The sequence below is a fragment of the Coenobita brevimanus genome, chromosome 106 (genome assembly GCF_032717465.1).
Source record: "Coenobita brevimanus isolate Jiangsu-jjx chromosome 106, ASM3271746v2, whole genome shotgun sequence".
NCBI lineage: Eukaryota > Metazoa > Arthropoda > Malacostraca > Decapoda > Coenobitidae > Coenobita > Coenobita brevimanus.
The window spans coordinates 5,807,795-5,833,305 of NC_137059.1; the positions used below are offsets into that span (position 1 = coordinate 5,807,795).

General features: G+C 42.0%; 1 protein-coding gene across 1 annotated transcript in view; it reads left to right on the forward strand.

The window, feature by feature from the left end:
• Positions 1 to 25,511, forward strand: part of Plod (procollagen lysyl hydroxylase) — a 403,871-nt gene that overhangs the window by 363,117 nt on the left and 15,243 nt on the right. Inside the window, exons 11-15 of the mRNA XM_080285397.1 lie at positions 5,840 to 5,978; positions 11,634 to 11,816; positions 16,381 to 16,485; positions 22,719 to 22,865; positions 23,439 to 23,564. Coding sequence (XP_080141523.1) covers positions 5,840 to 5,978; positions 11,634 to 11,816; positions 16,381 to 16,485; positions 22,719 to 22,865; positions 23,439 to 23,564 — 700 coding nt within the window. The remainder of the gene's footprint in view (positions 1 to 5,839; positions 5,979 to 11,633; positions 11,817 to 16,380; positions 16,486 to 22,718; positions 22,866 to 23,438; positions 23,565 to 25,511) is intronic.

Sequence of the window (25,511 nt, forward strand, 5' to 3'; positions counted from 1 at the left end):
TGAGCCTTATGATTTATTATTATTTATTTCGTTTAATAAAGCTGAGTAAAGTCGTCAGGGGGCATCAAAAGTACGATAAAAATTACATAATAGTGGTGAATTGTTTAAAGACCGCCCGATCATGACTGGAGGCCATTTTGGTGCCAAGTGGGATACGCTGAAGGTCAGATGTGAAGACTGTAAATGTTAAACACTGACATATTTCGTTCATATATTTCACACAGATTATAAGCTTACCCTTTGATCTCTGTGCTAATATAGTTTTTAATTTTTTGGCGCGGAGGGGGGTCGGGGGCGTGGCGCTCAAGCATCAAGGCCACAGTTCGGTGACAGATTAACAAATGGTGATTATTTTTGGAATTTTTAATGGAAATCTTTATGAGCATGAATCAACTACGGCCAGCAAAAAGCAGCGTGTGTTTTATGTGTGCCGGAAATAAGTAAATAAAAACAGGCTGCCCTCGTTATATCAGGGTTGTGTTCCAGACAGTTGCACGTTTTTTTTAACGTATGATACTGCGAATAGGGAAACTAGCTAATAAGTTTTATAAGAAGCAACAGAAATTAAATGGGTAGTGTTTCTGTAATTTATTGTGGAATAGCCAGGAGAAGAAGAGAAGAGGAAAGGAACGAGAAGAAACAGAAAGGAACAAGAGAAAAAGAAGGAAAAAAGAAGAAAGGAACAAGAGAAGAAGAAAAAAGAAGAAAGGAACAAGAGAAGAGAAGAAAGGAACAGAAGAAGAAGAAGAAAAAGAAGAAAGGAACGAGAAGAAAAAAAAAGAAGAAACAAGAGAAAAAGAGAAGAAGAAGAAAAAGAAACAAGAAGAAATGTCATTGCAAAGAAAGAGTGAAGGGAAATTCTTGTAGTGAAGGGGTTAACTTTCGCTATGGTGACTACATTTGCTACCTCAGACGATTTTATTCCATTTAAGAAAAGCCTCTCCCTGAAGCCATTAATTCAGGCTCCTACGACGCACTCCCAGCTGAATAAAATAGTCTGGCGTTAGCTGAAAGGCACTGCAAGATTTCCTGCGACCTTGAGTATTAATGTTGACTAAATACAATCGTTTTCTTTCATTGTGTACAGAATATGAGAGTTTTCCTGGCCATGAGAGGGTTATTGAAAGCTATATTTAACCTCAATAAGCTCGAAAAGTCACTCCTAAGCTGATTAGAGCTGCCTTGACACAGCAAAAATAAAATGAACTGAAAGACGTCATTGTCAGTGTTGGCAGTGTGAGTGATGTCAGTGAGGGTTGTCAGTGAGTGTTGGCAGTGTGGGCGTTGTCATTGTGAGGGATGGCAGTGTGAGTGTTGGCAGTATGAGTGTTGTCAAAGTATGAGAGTGGTGCTAGTGTGAATAAGTTGCCAGTGCAAGTTATAAAGTGTTTTCAGTGAGTGAGTCATTGTTGTCATTGTCAGCAAGTGTTGTCAGTGTGAGGAGTGTATTCAGAGTGAGTGGGTGAGTGAATGTCGCCAGTATGAGTGGGCGAGTGAATGGCGCCAGTGTGAGTGTCATTCTGGGTGAGTGTTGCTAGTAGCCACTCACCATCATGCCATCCCCCCTCCCATGCTTCGTCACCTTACCCCCATACCCTCAACAAACACCACTTAGCCAGCACACACACACACACACACACACACACACACTCGCTGGTGCAGTGGTAACGTTCTCGCTTGCCAACTGGTGGACGGGAGTTCGCGCCTCGCTCAGGTTGCGAAAAGTTTCACTGATGAAGTGGGTGGTTACTGTCCCCCTTGAGCAAGGGGACGGGTGTGTGTGTGTGAAGGTCACAGCCTTGCCCTTAGATCGGACTATATGAGCTCTCAGCTCCCTTCCGGGAGGGTAAAAAGCTGACGATCACGACCATCAAGTGATCCTGACCGACCCGGTGAATTACACACACACACACACACACTATATCCACCTCACACTTAATCCTTTCACTGCTACGTGTTCCATCTTACTGTATTTTATTTTAGTTTTTGTTTTGTCTTGCCATCTCCAGACGATTTCATTCAGCTTGGAGAGAGTTTTCAGATGGGATGAGTTTAGAAAGCACTTTATGAACTCTCACGGTGATAAATTTTCCCACAGCTGAGTAAAATCGTCTGAAGGTAACTTGAATAAACAACGTAGATCACTAGATTCAAGTGACTCATTGTTATTGTGGTCCCAGGCTCATCTGAAAGTGAACCCAGTGGACTACAGGCTGAAGTTTCCATTCGCCAGTCCGCCATCCAACTTTCAGGGGATAGGGATGGAGTAGAGGGACGTTTTATAATTATGTATACCCGGGCAGGAGAGACACCCAGTTATATCAATGCAACCCCGTGAAGGCGTCCCACGCAAGTGAATAATTAACACATTCTCTGCGATGATATTTTCGTCTTCCTTCACTTTTTTGTGCCCTTTATTGCCCTCTTCTCCCTTTTCTGTCTTCTCTCCCTTCTCCCCCTCTTGTCTCTTCCCCCCCCCCTCTTGTCACCTTCTCCCCTCCATTCCTCTCCTTTCTCTTCTCCTTCCCTCTCTTCTCCTCCCCTCTCTTCTCCTCCTTCTCTTTCCCTCATTTCCTCTGTCGCCTTCCCATTTTCCTTGTCATCTCCATCTCCCCTTTCCTCGCTTCATTTTTTCTCTCCTTATTTATCCTTTCCTCCCCAGCTTCTCGCCCCACATCTCTCCTCTCCCTTCCTCCCCTCATCTCACCTCCTCTCCCTTCCTTTCACTTCCCTGCCATCCCTTCTTGTGTGTCCTTCCTCTTCGCCTTCTTCCCTCCCCCACCACCATCTTATTGTGATTGGCTGACATTGCTTTAGCGGCCATATTTGAAGAGGATAATGTTTCTCTCTCTCTCTCTCTCTCTCTCTCTCTCTCTCTCTCTCTCTCTCTCTCTCTCTCTCTCTCTCTCTCTTTGTGTGTGTGTGTGTGTGGGAGAGAGAGAGAGAGAGAGAGAGAGAGAGAGAGAGTTCAGTTTCAGGTTTAGGTGGCTGGAAATACTTCATGAATACCAACGAACCTCACTCTTGTTTTCATCGGTAGGGGGAGAGGTTATGCATCGTCTTGAAGTGTGCCATTGCAGCTTCTTCATTTTTTTTTTTTTACGTCAGAAATATCATTCTTGTAGATTTATTGTTCAGTTTTTTCTTGTGCTTTTCACACTGCAGATTCTTTGGTGATTTATTTCTGTGGATAGTAAATTTTTCAGACCAATGCATGTTCTACCTTCAAGGGATTGACCATCAAGGAGAGTTGTCTTCAACCTGGATTTGTGTGGTAGGTTTTCAGCATTACCATTGTCATGAATTGAGTGAATTGTAGGATCCGGCCAGCTCATGCCTGACATGGGCGAGCACTTCTTCAGGCTATTGGCATAAATTTATTCCGATTTGGGGGGGGAGGGAGGGGGGCGGGGATGACTTAAAACTAAAGAGTACCTATATGTAGGGAGAGAAGATGGCCACCACCAAAGGATGTGTGCTGATATGGCTGCTTTTATGCCAGCTTTATTAACATAGGCAATATGTTAAATTAAGCAGCATGAGGACATGAAAAACAAAACAGTTCATTACATCTGACAGTATCACATCATCACACTGGCATTGGTTTTGAAAGCTGAGCTTACTGTATCAGATCAGATTACGTGTTCTGATGTTCTAATATTTTCTGCACTTTCAGTTTTTTTTTTTTTTTTTTATACCAATGTCAGTTACATTTTGAAGGTAATTGTATTTTAATGTAGATTTAGCTTTGCATTTCTTTTGGATTGCCTGAATTGTAGAGGGAGATGATTACATACGACATTCCCATCCTGCCTAGGGGGATATATATACCCTCTCCCCCTTCCCTTCCAGGATCTGTGTCTATTCTTCAGTCCATTTTTTGTGAGTCATGGAAGACAGTTCTAGGATCATGGAACTTCAATTTCTGTCACTGGAGAGGTGACCCTCCCCATGCACTACTTTGTGTGTTGTAGTTAACCAGTCTGTTTATTTCTTGAGCATAACTTCCTAATTAACTGCTTTCATCATGATCTTACATTTGTTTGTACACACCATCAAAACATTAACCCTTTTAGTACAGTGGATTCCTTTACAAACCTTTGCCATAAATTGCCAGGAATAGGACAGTTGTGTGTGCTTACTTTAGTGTTTGTTTTGATGTTCTTGGCATACTTGAAGAAAAGTTGAATGTAAATCTTTACCCTACCCATATCGCACACCCTACATCACCATTCCAACTCACACCACCCACCCATCTCTGCCCAGATGCTGGAGATGGACACCTTTATGTCATGGCACTATTACAACCAGGCGTCTCCAAGGCCTGGTTATACAAATATCCCTCAGCTGCTTCCCTGCCTCATAAAAGGAGAATGGTGGATTGCAGAAGGGTAACTCAAGCCAAAAGTCAATCACGTTCACATCCAGATGAACCAGGAGTTGCAGCTACTACCACTGCTGCCATCACCGCCATCGCCTCACTGGCTGTTTGCTCCTCTGTGGAATATTCAGTTGTTCAATAACCAACAAATCAGTCGGACTATGATTTTGCACATGACATCAGAGTCTAATTACCTATGTGTGGTGCTGGCATTATGTACAGTACTCCTTCTTATCAGACCATTTTGGCAGTCATACTGAATTTCACAGAATTTGTAGTTTTATCTTTCATACCAAGATATCCAGTGATTGCACGGTTGCGATCAAACAGTCATTGGTCCTCCACAGAAGTACTGGGTTGTCTTTAGCTGATGAGTTGTAGTGGTAGTGGTGGATCTGGGGAATGTAGGGAGATGGACAAAGAGCCCAAACCCCCATTTTTTCATCTTTGCTTTTTTTGTTTCTTTTTCAGCAATACAGTAAGTACACAGAATTGCTGAATGAAAGCAAGCAATGTATGTTTGAAAATTTGACCTTGTTGGAGGAATTTTTTGCAATTGCCGGTTGTTGACTGTGTTAATTTGTATACCTGTATACTTCTTTATTATTACTATTATAAATCTTAAATATTTGATCGTTGTCAATGGGTAGCAAGGGAAAGGTTTGGACCTCCCTTTTCTAACAGATTCTGTAGAAGATCTTCAGTTGACATCAGTGTAATTAAAGATAAATGGCTAGTTTGCTGTCCAAGAGTTAGTCTACAATGCCAGCAGTATCAGCATTATGTCTTATGCTATTAAACACAGAACGTCTTTTATGAGATGACTTGTTGTATAATCCATTAATTCAACCTCCAGATGATTTAAGTAATTTAGGAAGGACTTTAAGTAATGTAGATAAGGGGTTGGTCAGTGACATTTCTAACCCCCACAGTTTGAAAAGTCTGACCCTGTGCTGAATTAAACAGTTTGGAGATAGACAACAAGACAGATAAAAATTACATCCTTAGGTTGAAGTTGTTACCAGTATATGATTACAGACACTACTAGGGTTTTGTCGCATATTTTGTTATATTTCATATTCATAGCCTAGAACCAACCTGGGCATCCATCTCTCCATTAGTAATATTATCAAGAGATCAAGTGAACCTGTTTGAATGTGGTAATTTCAGCAGTTAGTGGTTGTGACATACGTGCACCCACATCCATAAACCCATTCACTCATTTATGCTGAATCACATCAGTTCTTTTCCAAGCTCAGCCCTTTTTTTAATAGGAATGTTTATACATTGTTTTAGACAAATTTATTTTTGATGAACATCCTTTCACACTATTTTATAACCATACAATGAAATAATAATTCTAATGCCAATATCAGTTAAAATACTGTATTGATAATAGTACGGAGTAATAAAAGTAAAGTAACTTTTACCTAAAATGATTGCCCTCATTCTTTACAGAGGCATTTGGAATGTACCATACATCACTGGCATCTATGTGATCCAGAGGCAGGTGCTGGAGAACCCTGAGACTCGGCCTAACTACATCTATCGCCTGTATGATGCTGACATGGCCATGGCCAACCACATGCGTGAGAAGGTTAGTGTTCTCATCTGCTGACCCTGCCTGTCAAAGTACAGTAATATGCCTAATATGATATACTCTCTCCCTTTCCCTCTTTCATGTGCCTTGTCTTTCTTGTCTACATTAACACTTTGGAGAAAGCATATGACAGGGTGGATAGACAAGGATTGTGGAAAGTGTTAAGAATATATGGAGTAGATGGGAAGTTGTTGAATGCTGTGAAGAGTATGTACGATGGTGCGAAGGCTGCAGTGCGTGTGGATGGTGAACTAAGTGAATTTTTCTCTTTGAAAGTTGGGTTGAAACAGGGATGTGTCATGTCTCCATGGTTGTTCAATCTGTACATGGATGGGGTAATAAAAGAGGTACAAGGTAGGGTAGTGGATGTTGGAGTGGCCCTGGTGAGAGAGGATAGTGTTTGGAAACTGCCTGTACTGTTGTTTGCAGATGATACTGTGTTGTTGAGTGAAGACGAAGGGGAGCTGCAAGGCTTGGTGGATGAGTCTGGGAGAGTGTGTAAAAAACAGAATCTACAGTAAAGGTGAACGTAGGGAAGAGTAAAGTGATGGTCTTTGAGAGAGGTGAAGTCAGTGAATGTACACACAGCAAAAAAACTATCGTTACAGGGGGGTCCGATGTGTTTTATACTGAACAACCTGGCTGTTTCGCTAGGCTTGGTAAGCCTGACAGTCGGTGAGTTGCCAAATAGGACGAGGTAGAAATATGCATGGGAGAAGCAGTGGAGATATAGCTTATAATAAATATGCAACAAACATACGCAGGGATACCAATGGAGGAGGCTGTTATCAAAAACCTTCATTCGTGTGTCATTTTATATCGCGCAGAAGATGTAACGATAGTTTTTTTGTTGTGTGTACAGCGAGGTTCGATGGTGAGGAATTGGAAAATGTGAGTACATTTAAGTACTTGGGTAGTGTGATGAGTAAGGATGGAGGTTTGGAGGGTGAAGTGCTTGAAAGGGTACAGCAGGGAAGAAAGGTTGCTGGTTCTTTGAAAGCAGTGATAAGAAACAGGGAAGTGAGCATGGAAGTGAAAAAGTTACTACATGACAGTATTGTGATACCAACTCTAACATATGGAAGTGAAGCTTGGACGTTGTTGGAAGGACACAAGTCAAGAGTGAGAGCAGTGGAAATGAGTTATTTAAGAGGAGCCTGTGGAGTCACATGGAGAGACAGGCTGACGAATGAGGATATAAAGGAGCGTTGTGGTGTGGATGCGGATGTGATAGGAAGTGTTATGAGGAACACACTGAGGTGGTTTGGCCATGTGGAGAGGATGGAGGGTGAAAGACTGACGAAGAGAGTGTATGTGAGTGAGGTGGAGGGGGGAAGAGGGAGGGGGAGGCCAAGGATGAGATGGAGGGATGGGGTGGAGAGGTATATGAGAGAGGGGTGTGTGAGTTGTGAGCAGGGCAGTGAAATGGCGGGGGACAGGGCGACTTGGAGGCGATTTGTTTGTGGCCACCCCAGACGGGATTGAGGCGTCTGGCAATAGATAGATAGATAGATTAACACTATTTGCTCTGCCTCTTCACCTTCTTTCGTTTCTCTCTCCTCTGCTAATCTTTATGATGTCTAGGCTCTGTGGGTCAGAATTCTCAAGTTAGAATGATGACCCTTCCGTATTGGAGTGACAGCCCTGCCATGTGTGAGGATTCAAAATTCACAAAGTGACTGGAGACATTTCAGCCATGTTTAAGTCACCCAGAAGAGTAGGATACCCATTTATCATTCAGAATCTGAACTACAGTTGCTTAGCCTCATATCAGTACACTTCTGAAGGATTATTATGGGACTGAATGTCTATCTATCTATTGCCAGACGCCTCAATCCCGTTTGGGGTGGCCACAAACAAATCGCCTCCACGTCACCCTGTCCCCCGCAATTTCACTGCCCTGCTCCCAACTCACACCCCCCTCTCTCATATACCTCTCCACCCCATCCCTCCATCTCATCCTCGGCCTCCCCCTCCCTCTTCCCCCCTCCACCTCACTCACATACACTCTCTTCGTCAGTCTTTCACCCTCCATCCTCTCCACATGGCCAAACCACCTCAGTGTGTTCCTCATAACGCTTCCTATCACATCCACATCCACACCACAACGCTCCTTTATATCCTCATTCGTCAGCCTGTCTCTCCATGTGACTCCACAGGCTCCTCTTAAATAACTCATTTCCACTGCTCTCACTCTTGACTTGTGTCCTTCCAACAACGTCCAAGCTTCACTTCCATACGTTAGAGTTGGTATCACAATACTGTCATGTAGTAACTTTTTCACTTCCATGCTCACTTCCCTGTTTCTTATCACTGCTTTCAAAGAACCAGCAACCTTTCTTCCCTGCTGTACCCTTTCAAGCACTTCACCCTCCAAACCTCCATCCTTACTCATCACACTACTCAAGTACTTAAACGTATTCACATTTTCCAATTCCTCACCATCCAACCTCGCTGTACAATCACTGACTTCACCTCTCTCAAAGACCATCACTTTACTCTTCCCTACATTCACCTTTAGATTCCGTTTCTTACACACTCCCAAACTCATTCACCAAGCCTTGCGGCTCCCCTTCGTCTTTACTCAACAACACAGTATCATCTGGAAACAACAGTACAGGGAGTTTCCAAACACTATCCTCTCTCACCAGGGCCACTCCAACATCCACTACCCTACCTTGTACCTCTTTTATTACCCTATCCATGTACAGATTGAACAACCATGGAGACATGACACATCCCTGTTTCAATCCAACCTTCAAAGAGAAAAATTCACTTATTTCACCATCCACACGCACTTCAGCCTTCGCACCATCGTACATACTCTTCACAGCATTCAACAACTTCCCATCTACTCCATATATTCTTAATACTGAATGTAATGCCACGAATTCCACTTCACCCTCTTCCACATTGTCACTACCCTTTTCTCCACTTTTCTCCTGTCTTTTTCATGTCCTGCCTTCCTATGTTCTTTTGTTGAATGAAGGGTGACACATATTGCATAAAATGTATCTGAATGTTCTTGTGGACAGTTAACTACCCTATTCTCTAAAAACATCATTAGAGTGAAATTTTTAATCCTATCAAACTTTGTAGGATCTGCGTACTTTAATATGGTGAATATATTTTGTATATTTATATGTAGTTCAGCCCTACCCTTAAAATATCTTTTATAATTTTTTCCTGGGAGTGGCAAACAGCTTCTTTTTTTTTCACCTTAGAAAGAACCATTTGTGAAGTAATGGTCAGAAGCAGTCTCCATTAACTCTCAGACCTCAGGTGGCATCCCATTGTTGAATAAAGTCATCCTGCAGATACCAGAGTTGCCAAACTCTGCTCCGTCTGTTCAGGCAGACTCATTGACCACAGATAAGCAGTTGCTTCTGTGGGGCCATCCTACAGGTAAAGCAAGTACATACTGTACACCATGCGGAGTCCAGTGTCTCCTCGTAGACAGCACCTCACCAGGGTTGGACTAGAGTCCTTCCCATGTCAGAGTGCAGGGTATGTGGAGGTCTGGCTCCTGGGTGGACATCATAGCAGCTTCACTCAGGGTGCTAAGCACCACCACATGTAAACTCCCTGTTAGCACCAATTGATATCATGCATTACACATTCAGGACCTAACCTCTGACTTTCCAGATGGCAAGCATCACCATCCTGGATCAGCCATGCAGGCTGGACGTTAACCAGAGTAAAAACAATAAGTTGCATCTCATTATTATGAGGTTTTAGTTTTTGCAGGCCCCAGGACATCATATATATCTCTAGCAGGATGTTCCATAGTAAAGGAGTTAATTCTGCAGTTACACTCTTCAGCCTGTTTAGTTTCCTTCAGTTCAGTGAGTGGGGATTCTGCAGTCCTTTTATATCAGGGGCGTTGGTGGAAGTTTAGTGCCCCTCCCCGTAAAACAAATAACTCAGAGTCAAATGGCCACCCCTTACGGGATTATGGCATCTGGCAATAGATAGATAGGTCCAGTGGGTGTGTGTGTGGGATGCACACACCGTTTTTCAGATCTATCTGTCTATAACCAGACGCCACGTTGTCGTAAGAGGTGGCTGTTTGTCTCTGAGTTAGTTGTTTTACGGAGATGGGCACTAACTCCCCACCAACCCACTTGTTGACATGTACGGAACACATATGGATTGGTTATATGGTTACCACCCAGTGTTGTAAACAGTTTCCTGGCATACAGGAAACCATTAGATGTGTCACTAAGTGTGAAGCCACCAGAAAAGGAAAGAAGGGTAATAGAAATTGACAGGAAAGATGGGAGAAGTAGAAAGAGAGGAGGACAGACTCAGAAAAAGAATGCTAAAGGTGAAGGAAGAAATAGGCAGCATTACATGAAGTGAGTGGATGATGGTCACCACCATCTACTACTCCATGAGACCCCTTTTCAGGTACCGTACATTAATAATAATAGTAGCCTAAATAAACAACCCCATAGACTGCAGTACTGTACTGTACTGTACTACATTGTAATCCCCATAGTATTGTGTCACCTAAAAGTGCACTCAGTGTAACTGAAGTCAAGTGGTTTCCACAGTACAACAAGAAAGACTTGGTGCTTGTATTCCATTGTCCACAGGAACATAAGAATCAACTGTTCCCACAGAGAAGTATGCAAGAAAGCATCCAAGGACAATATTGGTATTTAATCCACTAATAGTTTGAGCAAGTGGGTGTGGCACACACTATCTATCTATCTATAGCCCGACACCCTAATCCCGCAAAGGGTGGCCGCAGACAAAACACCTCCAAGTCGCTCTGTCACCCACCAATTGACTACGCTCCCCCCAACTCACTCCCCCCTCCATATACCTCTCAACTCCATCCCTCCACCTCATCCTCGGTCTACCCCTCCCTCTCCCTCCCTCCACTTCACCTACATACACCCTCATAGTCGGTCTTTCATTCTCCATTCTTTCCACATGTCCAAATCACTTCAGTGTATTTCTCCTAATCTTCTCAACCACATCCACATCCACACACTCATTTTAAAATATCTTTTATAGTGTAAACTATTGTTAAGGATTCATAAGATATGTGGTTATTGTAATCATGGTAAATTGGGTTCTGTTTATTCATTTTCAGCCCTCAAGTTTTAGCCTATGCATACTATAAATTGGAGTTTGACATCTGCAATAAAAAAAAAAAAAAAAAAAATCCTGGGAGAGGATCCCACTAGACCCTTTACAGGTGATTTGCCCTTTACAATATTGCCAGACCCACACACCCTGACACACAGACTCCTGGATCCACCTGTGTATCCTGTTTCAGAACTGTTTTCAAGCATGATGAGATCCCGCCAGACTAATCAGTAATTTGTTGATTGACAGGAAGGTAATTCTCACTTCAGTATAGTCAGTTTGTTTTCACCCAGTGGAACTGGATCACTCCTACATCTTGAATACTATACTAGGTTGTAGTTGCATGAAATGTGACATAGTTATGATGTATGGCTGAGTCTCCTTTGTTACAGATCAGGCCAACCCTCCAATCTGACTATGCATAGCCATCATTTGGGCTAAAAATGTTTAGGGATCTCATCAAGCTAGAGTAAATACACAATACTGTACAGTAGTTCAGAGCCTCCTGATTTGTAAAAAGATAGTCTCCAACTATACCTTTCCCATTGTCAGGGAGTGTTCATGTACGTGAGCAACCTGGAGGACTATGGTCATCTTGTGGACCCTGACTACTTCCCGACCCACCAGCTGCACAATGACATGTGGCAGATGAAGGCCAACACTCGGGACTGGGAGGCTCGATACATCTCTGAGCACTACTGGGATGCCCTCAGCCCCAAGACGCTCAACCAGATGGTCAGTCCAGTTTGTCCAACTACTGAATATTGGACAGTATCCTATCTGCCAATTTTTTTTACATTGTATGTGAGCAACTATAGGCATAAATATCACAGTGTGGTGCTTAGGCCCAGCACGATTTCTACACTCCACACACTTTCATATGTCCCACTTCATCACTAATATCCATCATCCATATAAGATACTTACTTGGACTTTCTCGTTCAGAACTGGTGCAATGATATTAGTGAAAACATTCAAATGACTTGTCAGTGGGTCTTATGGAAGATCAGTAAAGTCTGATTTAATTAATTATGATCCACAAACTGTTTACTACCACAGTCAGGAATCAGACTTTCATTTTTTTCAGACAGGGGACCAGTTCTTTAACTGTTTATCAGATACCTAACCCATTTATCAAATACTTTATTCCTTCACCAGAGTGATGTCTCTGCTGTAGTAGAGTTCATGAAAAGATTTTTTAACCAGGTGGATTTGATGTATCCCTCATAATTCCATTTACCTTTAGGATGTTTTGAGTCATCTGGTATCAGCAAGGGGAAAAAAAAAAAAAAACTTTAGCAGAAGGGGTGAACTGTAAAGGCCACCCAGAGTAGTCTTAATAAAGCCACCTTCATTCTTCATTATCATCACTCAGAACTAATACCTCTTACCACTCAGAGTCATTATTATTATCAAACGTCTAATTTTGAAGGGAAAGTCACACTCCCTCCCACCTATTATTTGCATTTTACTAGAAGTACAGCCACAATCCAAGAAATATTACCTCCTCAGAACCAGATTACCCAGTAATCAATGTTCAGTACAGTACATACTACTGCAGTGGTTGGTGAAGATAATGGTAGCTCCACATTACTATACCACTGTGTTTACATCGTCGGTGTAAAAAATATATATACAGTACTATGGTAAACATAGTGGTAAGCCAGTGGGATGGTGACATCAATGAATCTGGGATGCATCTGTTCCAATTAATACCGTGGTATGGACTGTGTGATGATGAGCCTGGACCAAGAAGGGATATATTTCTTTGGTTTAGTGGGTAATTATTGCGCTCCAATCGGATTGAGCCGGTGATGGTTTATATCCAGGGGGTGGTTTGGGGTTGATTGCTCATGTAATGCCACTCAGGGATGAGTGAGGCTGGTCACTCTCATCTTAAATGTCAGAACTAACTGCCTAGCCCCAGGCTCCTACACTCCTCATGGGGCAATGTAGGATTGGATGATGGATGGATGGATCTTGGCTGTACATGGTGAAGATAAAAGAAGTACAGTATGACCTTCTTTGGATCATGGGTGTACATGGTGAAGATGAAAGAAGTATGACCTTCTTTGGATCATGGCTTTACATGGTGAAGATGAAAGAAGTATGACCTACTTTGGATCATGGCTGTACATGGTGAAGATAAAAGAAGTATGACCTTCTACCACATTGTAAGTTACATCTTACTGACTGGAATACAGTTTAACAGTTTTCTGTTGTCTCTTTTATTGTAAAATTGACCATCAAAATCTGAGGGTCTTGCCTACACCTTTATGGAATAGGAGGACAACGGTTTGAGAGTAAACGTGAATAAACCAAAAGCAATGATATTTAGGGCTGGTGGCAATATTGTCAAAGCAGAAAACAGGTAATGTGCAAGTTGCCACAAGGATGTGGGAAATTAATTTCATTTTGTGCAGTGTTTGCAATAAGTGGGTGCTTAAGAGACGTAGTGTTATTAGAGGTAAGCTGCAAAGTAATACTGATTTTGAGTGTGCATTATGTAAATGAGAGAGTCAGAAAAGGACTAATCTTTCTGGAGAGTTTCTTGAGTGTGTGGAGGAGTTTTGTTGTTTAGGGGACATGATATGTGCTGGAGTTTGGCTGGAGCTAGCTGAATAGCAAGGGTAAGGAGTGATTGGAAGAAGTTTAGGGAGTTGTTGCCTCTCCTGAGACTGAGAAGACCCTCTGTCTGTTCTAAGGGGTCCTTGTATTCAGAATGTGCTAGGAGTGTAATTCTGTAGAGCACTGAGACTTAGACAGGGAAGAAGGAGGATATCATAGGCCCAAATGCATGGAGATAAGAATCATCAGATGGATGTGTAGTGCGTCTGTGAATGACAGGCGTGGGGGTTATGAGCTCTAATGAAGAGTTGAGAGGAAGGCTGGGACTTTGAATGTACAGTAAAACCACTTTAAGTCAGAATAATAAGGACTGAGGCCATTCTGACTTCACTGAAACTCCGAATTATAAAAAGTGTGAAGCCTTGTGACTAACCAAAAAAATAAATAAATAAAAAATATATATATCACTTCCCATGTTTGCAGAGGGTGTAATCCAAGCATAAGGAGGACCTTTTGGTAGGATATAGTGGTGTTAGGGGAGCACATGATTGCATCTGTACAGTATTTTCACCTCTGTGCAACATTTTCTAACCATAATCACAATTGCACTACCTTACATTTTATATACAGGCCTGAAGAACACTACTACACTATATTTATACATTATATACGGGCCTAAATCACTATTGTAAAGCACTGTTGTTTTTGCAGAATTAATCACTGTCAGAGTCACTGCAGAAAATTTGTGCAAGTAACTCTGAGGACACACTGCTTAGGAAGCTGCACGTTGACACTAGACTGAGGCAGGAGGGGGATGATGGGCCCTCACATGCTAAAACAGAATGAGCCTAGTGCATCATGCCGAGGTTGGGTTTTCATTACATGGCATTGTACGACTTAGTGGAGCCTTTTCCGGGATCTTTACAATGATTTTTTCAAAAAATTTAAATTATTTTCATCAACGAGTATCATATGCCATGCCGACTTAAAGGTAATCCTGACTAAAAGGGTTCCTACTTGTGGAGGTTTTACTGTTTTAGCGATGTGATGAGAAGGGGTACATCGAAATAGTCTGGGATTGTTGAAAGGATGGAGGATGATAACTGGATGCAGAGGGTGAGGGATGCATGTTGAGGGTAGAGCTGCAAGAGGCAGACCAAAAAAGACTTGTGACAAGGTCACACTGTGTGATCACAGGGATTGAATAGAGAGGCAGCTAGAAATTAAGCAGCATTAAGAATCACCAATAGGTAACCAAGCCCAATGCATGCAAGCATGTTGGAGCCTTTATAAATGCAACGATGCGAACGTAAAACTTCAAACTCATAGAATAGTGCCTTAATCTATTATGGCAGGTTATCAGAATTAGGTGTCTTTGATAGGTGCAGTTTTCATGAATATGTTTGTATGAGAAATTGTAATTTGATGTGCACATTGCCAAATTTGTATTGTAAGAAATAAACAAACGATTTACTATACTAATCCAAGTATTGTAATATTAATCTCTAATGTGCAACTAATTTATATTCTTAAACAATGAAATAGGATATTCATTCAGTTTTATGCAGAAACACATGATGGCAGTGAGTTCCTCCAGCTAACAGCTGAATGTTTTAACCTTATCAAAAGGAAAAATTATGTAGCATTTTTTTAATATTTTACACAATTTCATGTACTTCCAGTAGGAGTTTGCAGTCTGGCAGTGTTACTGTATTTGTTATATAGGCAAACTTCATTTTATAGTTGGAATGCATTATTGAAAAGGTAGTTAGATAACAGTCATAAATCACACATTATATCATGGGTTCAGTGAAGGTACATTTCTGGAAATGGTCAACCTCTCAACATTTGTATAAAATAAGTTTCCAGCTAACCCAAACTTGTAGTTGTTTCACTTCACTTGCTGCATTAACTCCAACACCACACTATTGTTCAGTCACTGACACTGATACACCTGAGAGTGACTGAGTTCAAAGGCCATCTTGGAACAGACAGATGACTGTAGGCTTGAGTGTTGGTGACAGCTTAGGCCGGAAGTAATTGCATTAGCAAAAATGGTGGTTCCACATCAAACTTGGTGCTAAAATCTTAAGGTCATACAAGCAAACAGTTGCTTATCAGTTGATCATAAAATGAGGCTTACCTGTATTAACTTTCATGTAAAGCCTCATGTTACATTTCACAACAAATACCTTTGCCTTTGTATAAAAGCGTTGCAGTTGAATGAGGCATTAGAGATTTTGAGTTATGTCACTGCATTTATCAATCATTGTCTAATGTTAGCAGTTGAATGAGGCATTAGGAATTTTGAGAGATGTCACTGCTTTTATCAGTCATTGTCTGATGTTTGCAGTTGAATGAGGCATTAGGGATTTAGAGAGATGTCGCTGCATTTATCAGTCATTGTCTATAGTTCTTCCATGCAGCAGTTGATGTCACCACCTTACTTATGATTTGTAATATGTTTTACACATTATCCCATGATGTATATGACTAGTAATCTGTTATTTACACAGTTTGTTAAACTTCCTACATTGCTTACCTGTTGTATGAAAAAACACTTACTTAATCTGAATGATATATTGTTTAGGCCAGCGTGATTCTCCACAGTATTAGCAAATTTCCCAAAGTGTCGAAGCATCCAGTAGAATATGATTAAGATTTTAGCATTGGTAACAATTCATTTGTTGTTATTTTTTCCAGATGTTAATTGAGCTCTTTCTGTTCTCAGCCGTGTCCAGACGTGTACTGGTTCCCAATATTCACACCCAGGTTCTGCCGGGAGCTGGTGGAAACGGCCGATCATAATGGGGGCTGGTCAGATGGATCCAATAATGTTAGTTGATCCTAAATTCATGTTCTTTCTCCTCTATTCACTTCTAGTATGTTTTCTGATTGTGGTCTTATCTCCCCAAATCTTTGGTCTTACAGTACTGTATTATCTTTTCTTTGTTTCTTGGTCTCCCTTTTGGCTTCAGTTATAACCACTTTAGTAATATTAGTCATATTATTGGTGTATTTATGTTACGCCCAACTGATTTTGTTCACCTTAAGAGTGTCGTTTCCTACTGAAGGGGTTCATGAAGGCTCTATCTAACACCTTCACTTCAAAAAGTCTCTGTAAAGCTGAATAAAACTGCATGTGTCAATATCTGTGTAAATCTGTCTATCTGTCAACAGTATATACACAAAGTACAATCCAAAAGTTTTGAGACTGATGCTGTAATGCTGAATTCGCTTCTTTTACTGTGGTGTGGTGCTAGGTGCTACTGCCCACATTCCTGATGAGTCATTGTGTCAAAAGCCACAAGGCTGAGCGGCTGTGTGTTCCTGTTACGCTTATTAGTTTGTTGTTGTGCTCGTGATGTCTGGTGATTTTCGAAATGAATCAGAACATGGAAGAGCGACTGTGCATCAAAACTGGAAAAGTACAACAGAAACACTGGAAGTGATTCGGCAAGGGTCTGGTGATCAGTCTTTTAGTTGGGCACAAACATTCCGGGTTCAAGGCGGGTCAAACATCGTTTGAGGATCACGACTGCACAGGGAAGCCCTTGACCAACACAGCTCCTGAAAATGTTGCAAAAATTTTGCAGCTGATCCGGGATGATCAACATCAGACTTTGCACGACATTTGTGAGAAGTTGGGGTTGGTTACTGGACTTGTCAGAGGATCCTGACTGAGGAAGTGGACATGCACTGCATTGCTTCATGCACCATGACAATGCTCTGACTCACCCTTCACTCCACACTTGACAGTTTTTGACTAAGAACAGTATGGCTATTGTCCCCCAACCTCCATATTCACTGGATTTTTTTTTTTTTTTTTTTTTTTTTTTTTTCCAAGGAAGAAGGAACCAAAGGACAGGAGCCTGCAAACCGCTCCTTCCAAGAAATAACAAAAACAATACAAAAGAGAACCAAATTCAAGATCCATTCATTTTGAGATGCCTAGACACACTGTGTTTGAAAGACTAGAGATCACAGGAAGTAGGAAATACAGACAGAGAGACAGTTCCAGAGTTGACCTGTTGCATAAATGAAGGACTAGGAGTAATGGTTAACTCTTGCATTAGAGAGCTGGACAGAAAAGGGATGAGTTTGTTGCTAGACGGGTGCCATGCGCCTGTTGTAGAGGTGGAGGGATGCAAGCAGACAGTTCTGAGAAAAAGTGACCATTGACGTAGCAATAAAAAAGAGATAAAGATGCAACAATATGGTGAAAAGACAGAGGTTGAAGGAAGCCAGTAAGAGGAGGAGAGTTAATGAGACGAAAAGCCCCCTGATTTGGCCCCCTGTGACTTCTTTCTGCTCCCAAAAATGAAGATCGAGCTGAAAGGGCATCATTTTGATGCCTTGGAGGACAACCAGAAGGACTAGCTGGCGGTGCTCAACACTCATCAAAAAGGACTTCCAGGGAGCATTCCAGTCATGGAGGAAACGCTGGGACTGTTGTATTAAAACGCAATGGAACTACTTCGAGGGTGATGACGTCCAACAGGAGTTAAGGTGAGTTTAAAATTTGTTATAGCATCACTCAAAACTTTTGGATAGCATCTCATATATATATATATATATATATATATATATACAGGTATATATATATATATACTGTATATACATTCTGAGACACTTCGTCTGTGACATTTGTGTCGCAAATTATTTTTATTTTACTCCTAAAGATTAGGTTAGGTTAGGTTATCTTCAAGAGTAAAATAAAAATAATTTGTGACAAAAATGCCATAGACGAAAAGTGTCTTAGAATTGTCTAAAATACCGAAAAATGATCAAAATCTCGTAATTCTGGTAGGGATTGAAACGATCATTTTACCGCATTTTCTTATAACAGGCAACAGCTTTATCAAGATTTAAAACAATTTCATTACACCTAGTTTCATTTCTATCATGTGCTTTGATCTTTTCTTTGGCCATATCCACAAATGCAAGCACTTCACTTAACACTTTCATGGATGGATCAAGAGTTTCAAACAACATTTTCTACATTTGCCTGCCTTTCAGAAAGGCAAGGAAGAAGCTCGCAGGTAGGTGTACACGTGTAGACTAAAAATCCCGCTTGGTAAGCCTAGTTGCAGTGCTGGCTGCAAGGCGTAGGTGGCGTGGGTGGAGAAGCATTGTTTTGATTTGCTGCATAATCACAAAGACTGTGTGCTTAAATATGGTTGGCTTCCAGTCACTAATTGTGGCTACAATACTGTGAGTTAAACATCTCCTCGGGAATAAGTCATTTTCTAGTGGAAAAATGAGAGTTAGATCATTTTCCATGAGTTTGGTGATGATGGTGGCTTAGATAAGGACACCGTGAGTTAGATAATTCATGAGTTAGTAGTGCGTGAGTTATGCGAATGCACTGTATGTATACTGTGTATATGGGAGAGTGGACTTTCTGACCACTACTTGGTGGTGGCCAGAATTAGGATACAAGTAAGATGGAGGAATAGAAGAAGGGAAAGACGAGAGGAAGGAGTAGGTGCAAGGAGAGTGGAAAGGTTACAAGAGGATGAGAAAAAAGCAGAGTATAAGAGAGAAGTGGAGGAACGATTGGGCAAATATGATTTAGAGCAGATGGGAGACATGGAAGGTGTGTGCAGGATATTTACAGAAGAAATATGTGCAGCATGTGATGTGGTGTGTAGGAGGAAGAGAAGACGGAGGGGGGTGCAAGGAACAGCGTGGTGGACTGAAGAGGTGAAACAAGCTGTGGCACAAAAGAAGAAAGCATACAATGAATGGATGAGAAGTAGGGGCGTGGAAGAAGTTGAGAGGCGAAAGAGAGAGTTACAGTATATGTAGAAAGAAAGAGAGAGGTGAAAAAATTAGTAAGAAGAGAGTGGATGAGGAAATTGGAAGGAATTTGAGTGTAAAGTGGAGGGACTGTAAGAAGATGTTCTGGAAGGAGGTGAAGAGAGTAAGACAGGGTGGAAGTGAGGTTAGCAGGGGAGTGAAAGATAAAAATGGTAGATTACTATTGGAGAAGGGAGAAAAAGTGAGCAGATGGAGAGAACACTTTAAGGAATTGTTGAACATACAGGATGGAAGTAATGCGAGTATAAGTGGCTGGGGAATGGCTGGGAGAAGGAGGAAGGTGAGAAGACAGGAAGAAATCGGTAGGATAGAAGTTGTGGACGCAATGAAGAAAGTCAAAATGGGGAAAGCCCCAGGAATTGATGGAGTGTGTGGTGAAATGCTGAAGCATGGGGGAGAGATAGTAGTAGAATGGATGTGGAAGATGTGCAGATTGGCCTGGGAGGAAGGTAGAGTCCCGGAGGATTGGAAGTCAGATATAATTATTCCCTTGTACAAAGGAAGAGGGGAAAAAGAAGTGTGTGGTAATCATAGGGGCATTTGTCTTCTTAGTATAATAGGAAAAGTGTATGGTAGGATACTTATTGACAGAGTTAGAGAAAGAACAGAGGAATTAGTTGGAGAAGAACAGGGAGGCTTTAGGAAGGGAAGAGGTTGTGTAGATCAGATATTCATTCTTAGATCTTTAGTGGAAAAGTTTCTAGAGAAGGGAAAGAAGTTTTATGTGGCTTTCATGGATTTGGAGAAAGCATATGACAGGGTGGATAGACAAGGATTATGGAAAGTATTAAGAATATATGGAGTAGATGGAAAGTTGTTGAATCCTGTGAAGAGTATGTATGATGGTGCTTAGGCTGCAGTGTGTGTGGATGGTGAACTAGGTGAAATTTTCTCTTTGGAGGTTGGGTTGAAACAGGGATGTGTCATGTCTCCATGGTTGTTCAATCTGTTCATGGATGGGGTAATAAAAGAGGTACAAGGTAGGGTAGTGGATGTTGGAGTGGCCCTGGTGAGAGAGGATAGTGTTTGGAAACTCCCTGTACTGTTGTTTGCAGATGATACTGTGTTGTTGAGTGAAGACGAAGGGGAGCTGCAAGGCTTGGTGGATGAGTTTGGGAGAGTGTGCAAGAAACGGAATCTAAATGTGAATGTAGGGAAGAGTAAAGTGATGGTCTTTGAGAGAGGTGAAGTCAGTGAATGTACAGCGAGGTTGGATGGTGAGGAATTGGAAAATGTGAGTACATTTAAGTACTTGGGTAGTGTGATGAGTAAGGATGGAGGTTTGGAGGGTGAAGTGCTTGAAAGGGTACAGCAGGGAAGAAAGGTTGCTGGTTCTTTGAAAGCAGTGATAAGAAACAGGGAAGTGAGCATGGAAGTGAAAAAGTTACTGCATGACAGTATTGTGATACCAACTCTAATGTATGGAATTGAAGCTTGGACATTGTTGGAAGGACACAAGTCAAGAGTGAGAGCAGTGGAAATGAGTTATTTTAACCCCTAAAACGCGGCTGTTTACAGTCGATCCCCCCCGAGTGGCGGGGTTGTATCGCGGTCTGAGTACCTGTAGGAAAATATTCGCCAAATATCAGAGATTAACCCTAGAACATTATACTTGGTATGGCAGATAGTACTTACATTCAGCTTTCTCCAGAGACAGGTGTTGAGCCTTCGTGGACTACCCAAGGACTTGTGGAGACTTGCAAAGTTGGGTAACCAAACCTTCACTTTCACACCTCCAACAACCCAGTTTCCCCTCTACCACAGCCTCATTCTGTCCCAGTAAACTTTATACTACAACGTAAAGGTAGTTAGGAATCCGTATTTGTACAATAAGCACTGAAAATAAGGCTAAAATCAACGGAGCGTACGGCCGACATGCACTGTGGCGGCGGTCTTCCCGTCACTCAACAAACATTTCCATTTTCACAGCTAAAAACATGTATACTACATTATTTTCAATCATATTACTTCCCAAAAGATCACCACGGCGCGCTTTTTATTCTGCCTTACGTCCGCCACTTTATTCTCGTTCCTGTCGGCCGCTTGCACTGACTGGGAAGAGCTAGAACTCGCCATAATCTCACTTTGAAAGCCTGCAGTAAACTGACGCTAAACAGAGGCAAACCGTGAGAAAAAAAGCTAGTGTTACAACTGGGGAAACAAGCATTTCCTAGTAGCATAAACTGCTTGTGAGAGGAGATCGCAGATTTACAGTTTTGAGCGCTCAGAGCGCTGCCATGTATCACAGCCAGGCTGGCCGGGCCGTGGTGGGGGGGGGACGGGGGGAAAACGCGATATTTGGCAACAACTGAGGTCAGTAGTACAAAGGTAAAGTATGCTAGTTGTAGCTAGAGGGTGGTGGTACTGATAGACAATACCAGCTGGAGCCTGCTTGCCCGCGGTTATTCAAAATTTACTAAAATCGCAAACGCGACGACCCGCTGTCCTGCCCTTATGGCCGAGCGTCGCAAACGCGACGATCCGCATTTTAGGGGTTAAGAGGAGCCTGTGGAGTCACATGGAGAGACAGGCTGACGAATGAGGATATAAAGGAGCGTTGTGGTGTGGATGTGGATGTGATAGGAAGTGTTATGAGGAACACACTGAGGTGGTGTGGCCATGTGGGGAGGATGGAGGGTGAAAGACTGACGAAGAGAGTGTATGTTTGTGAGGTGGAGGGGGGAAGAGGGAGGGGAAGGCCGAGGATGAGATGGAGGGATGGGGTGGAGAGGTATATGAGAGAGGGGGGTGTGAGTTGGGAGCAGGGCAGTGAAATGGCGGGGGACAGGACGACGTGGAGGCGATTTGTTTGCGGCCACCCCAAACGGGATTGAGGCGTTTGGCAATAGATATATTTATATATATATATATATATATATATATATATATATATATACACACACACACACACACACACATATACTGTACTTTGACTGGAGGAGTTTATCTTTCCCATTTGCCTTTGATCTTCCCTGATATTGGTTTCATTTAGTTCAGACTTTGGTCATGGTTTCTCCACAGTCTTTGATCTTAGCCTCTCCTCTCTCTTTGATTTAGGTCTTTCTTTGGACATAGTCTTTTCTGGCTGATTTTGGCCATACTTTTGTCTTAGTTTCATGCTGAATCCTTGACATAGTGTGTATTAATATAATAAATAAAAACGTATGTAGTAGATTGTTTTACTGAATTATATACTCTGGTAGACAAGGCCACAAGTTTACTTCATGTGATGTTGTTTGACACCAGGACCCACGACTGGCGGGAGGTTATGAGAATGTGCCAACTGTGGATATTCATATGAATCAGATGGAGTTTGAGCAGGAGTGGCTCTGGATCCTTCGCCACTACGTTAAGCCACTTGCTGAGAAGGTCTATCTCGGCTATGACAGCGACGTGAGATACTGTTCCTGTAGTTATTCAGTTTCACAGATAGTTTATGTTGCTTTGCAGCTGAGTTTATCTCAGTATCAGAATAGTTTATGCTGTTTTGCAACTGGAGTTATTATTTCAAGATCAGTATGCATAAAACACAGTATAAGTCTAATGAGTATTTTATTGTTTACATTTCTTCATCAAGCAGACTGTAGAACTATGTTTTGTGCATCATAACACCCAGTGAAAATAGAGTAAATTATCTCAGATATTCTGCCTCACAGCTATTTCATAGATAAATTGTAACATATACTGTATTTTACCTGACCGATTATATCCATTGCTATCCCTTTGCTGCACTGCATTGTGGATCTTGCATGTGTTATATAAACTAAAAAGAGGTACCTTGCGAGCCTTCCAAGTTTGAGCATGATGAAATATCATAATTCTAAGTAAAGTATTATGCAGTTACCTTACTTACCTTGGCAAACAGCCCTCATCTTTCAGTTTACTATATTTTCTTGTACAGTAACCGGGAAATGTAAAATTAAACCGTAATTTAAGGATTAGAATGTTAGCTTTTCTTTTTTACAGGCACGTGCAATTATGAACTTCATTGTGCGTTATCGGCCTACAGAGCAGGCCTTCCTGCGGCCTCACCATGACTCCTCCACATACACCATCAATGTGGGACTCAACCGACCACACATTGATTATGAGGTCAGCAAGTTCTCATTGTGTTATCATCAGTGTTATTGGTTTGTTAACACCAGCACAAATCATTACAGGCATTCCTCACTTAATGGTATGATTGTTGCTGAAAATCAGAACATTAACCCCTTAACCCCAGGTGACGACATATGTTGTCATTACATTAAAAGTCCCTCACCCCGGGTGACAACTTATGTCGTCCAAACAAATTTCAAAATACCCGGGCATTGGAGTGGCGGGATCACGTTGTCACACGATGTTGCCACCCTCACTGTTTCCACATACCACCACCCACGCAGCCATGCTTGCCACAGTCAGTCACCCTTTGACCATAGATAAGTGAACATATCACGCTGTCGCTCTCCCAGCCTGCCACTCCCACCGCGCCACTTTCGACTGATGAACCTGGCCCCTCAACTTCGACCCCTTATAAAAAGCCGGAGGTTAGTACTTTCATTTGACACCTAGTTTTTTATCATTTGACACCTAGTTTTTTATTCTAGGTTAAGTAGTTTTTTTTTTTGGTGAATTTTTTAAAAGTAGGAAAATTTTGGCGATTATGCCCAGGTGACCGGGAAGGCGGGCGAAAATATGCCCGGGGTTTAAGGGTTAAGCTGTTTACTGTAATGTTAAATGAATATGTTAACCTAACCTGGGTTCAATGAGAATTTGTTGCTGGGGGTCCCAAGGTTGACTTTATGGGGGATACTCTTTTTAACTCTGGTTGAAGACCAGCCTAAAGTTCATAAACACCTAAAACCTCACTTACTGCTACTTTAAACCCTTTTAGATGAATAGAGGTTGCAAAATATAATGAAAAAAGGAACCTCAGATTATACACTTCAGATAATGTGATGGTAGAGACTTACTAGGTCAACTGCACTGACATTTACTCCCAGCAGCACAGCTGTTTTATTCACAAATCATCCATTTACATCTGTGCTAGTAAGGGGTTGGCAATAGCCAACACCTACTTTCGTCATAAGATGATTCACCGGTATACATGGAGAGTAATGAGGAGGATGGATGGTGAACTTGTTGAACGAAAAGCAATGATAGACTACGTGTGTGTGGATGAGCGAATGAGAAGACAAGTGTTGGATGCAAGAGTGTGGAGAGGGTGGGGGAATGGAGTCTCAGACCATCACTTAGTGATGGCCAAGGTAGAGATGCAAAGAAAGTGGTTGAGGAGACGAAGGGGAAGACAGGAGGAAGCAGCTCCTGTGAGAAAAGTGGAGAAATTGCAAAATAGTGAGAAAATGACAGAGTATAAGAGCACAGTAGAAGAAAGATTGGGAAGGTATGAGCTAGAGCAGATGGAAGGGGTGGAAGACGTATGTAAGATATTCATGGAAGAGATTGGCGCAGCGTGTGAGGCGGTTTGTGGAGTGAGGAGGAGATGCAAGGGTGTGCAAGGGACAGCATGGTGGAACGATGAGGTGAAATGAGCTGTGGAACAAAAGAAGGCATATAGTGAATGGTTGGCGAGTAGAGGTAGGGGAGAAGATGAGAGAGAGAAGAGAGAGGTAAATGTGAGCAGGAGAAGGGAGGTTAAGAGACTGGTGAAGGAGAGTAAGAAGAAAGTGGATGAAGAGTTTGGGATGAATCTGAGTGTGAAATGGAGGGAGAGTAAGAAATTGTTTTGGAAGGAGGTAAAGAAAGTAAGGCAATGTGAAAGGGGAAATAGTAGGGGAGTGAAAGATAGGAATAATAGAGTGTTGGTGGAGAAGAGAGAGAAATTGAGGAGATGGAAGGAGCACTTTGAGGATTTATTGAATGTAGAGAGTGAGAGCTGTGTGAGTATATGTGGTTGGGGAATGGCTGGGAGAAGAAGAGATGAGAGGAGGGAAGAAGAGATCAGTAGGGCGGAAGTAGTGGAAGCGATGAAGAAGATAAGTTGGGAAAAGCCCCAGGAATTGATGGAGTGTGTGGTGAAATGCTTAGATATGGGGATGA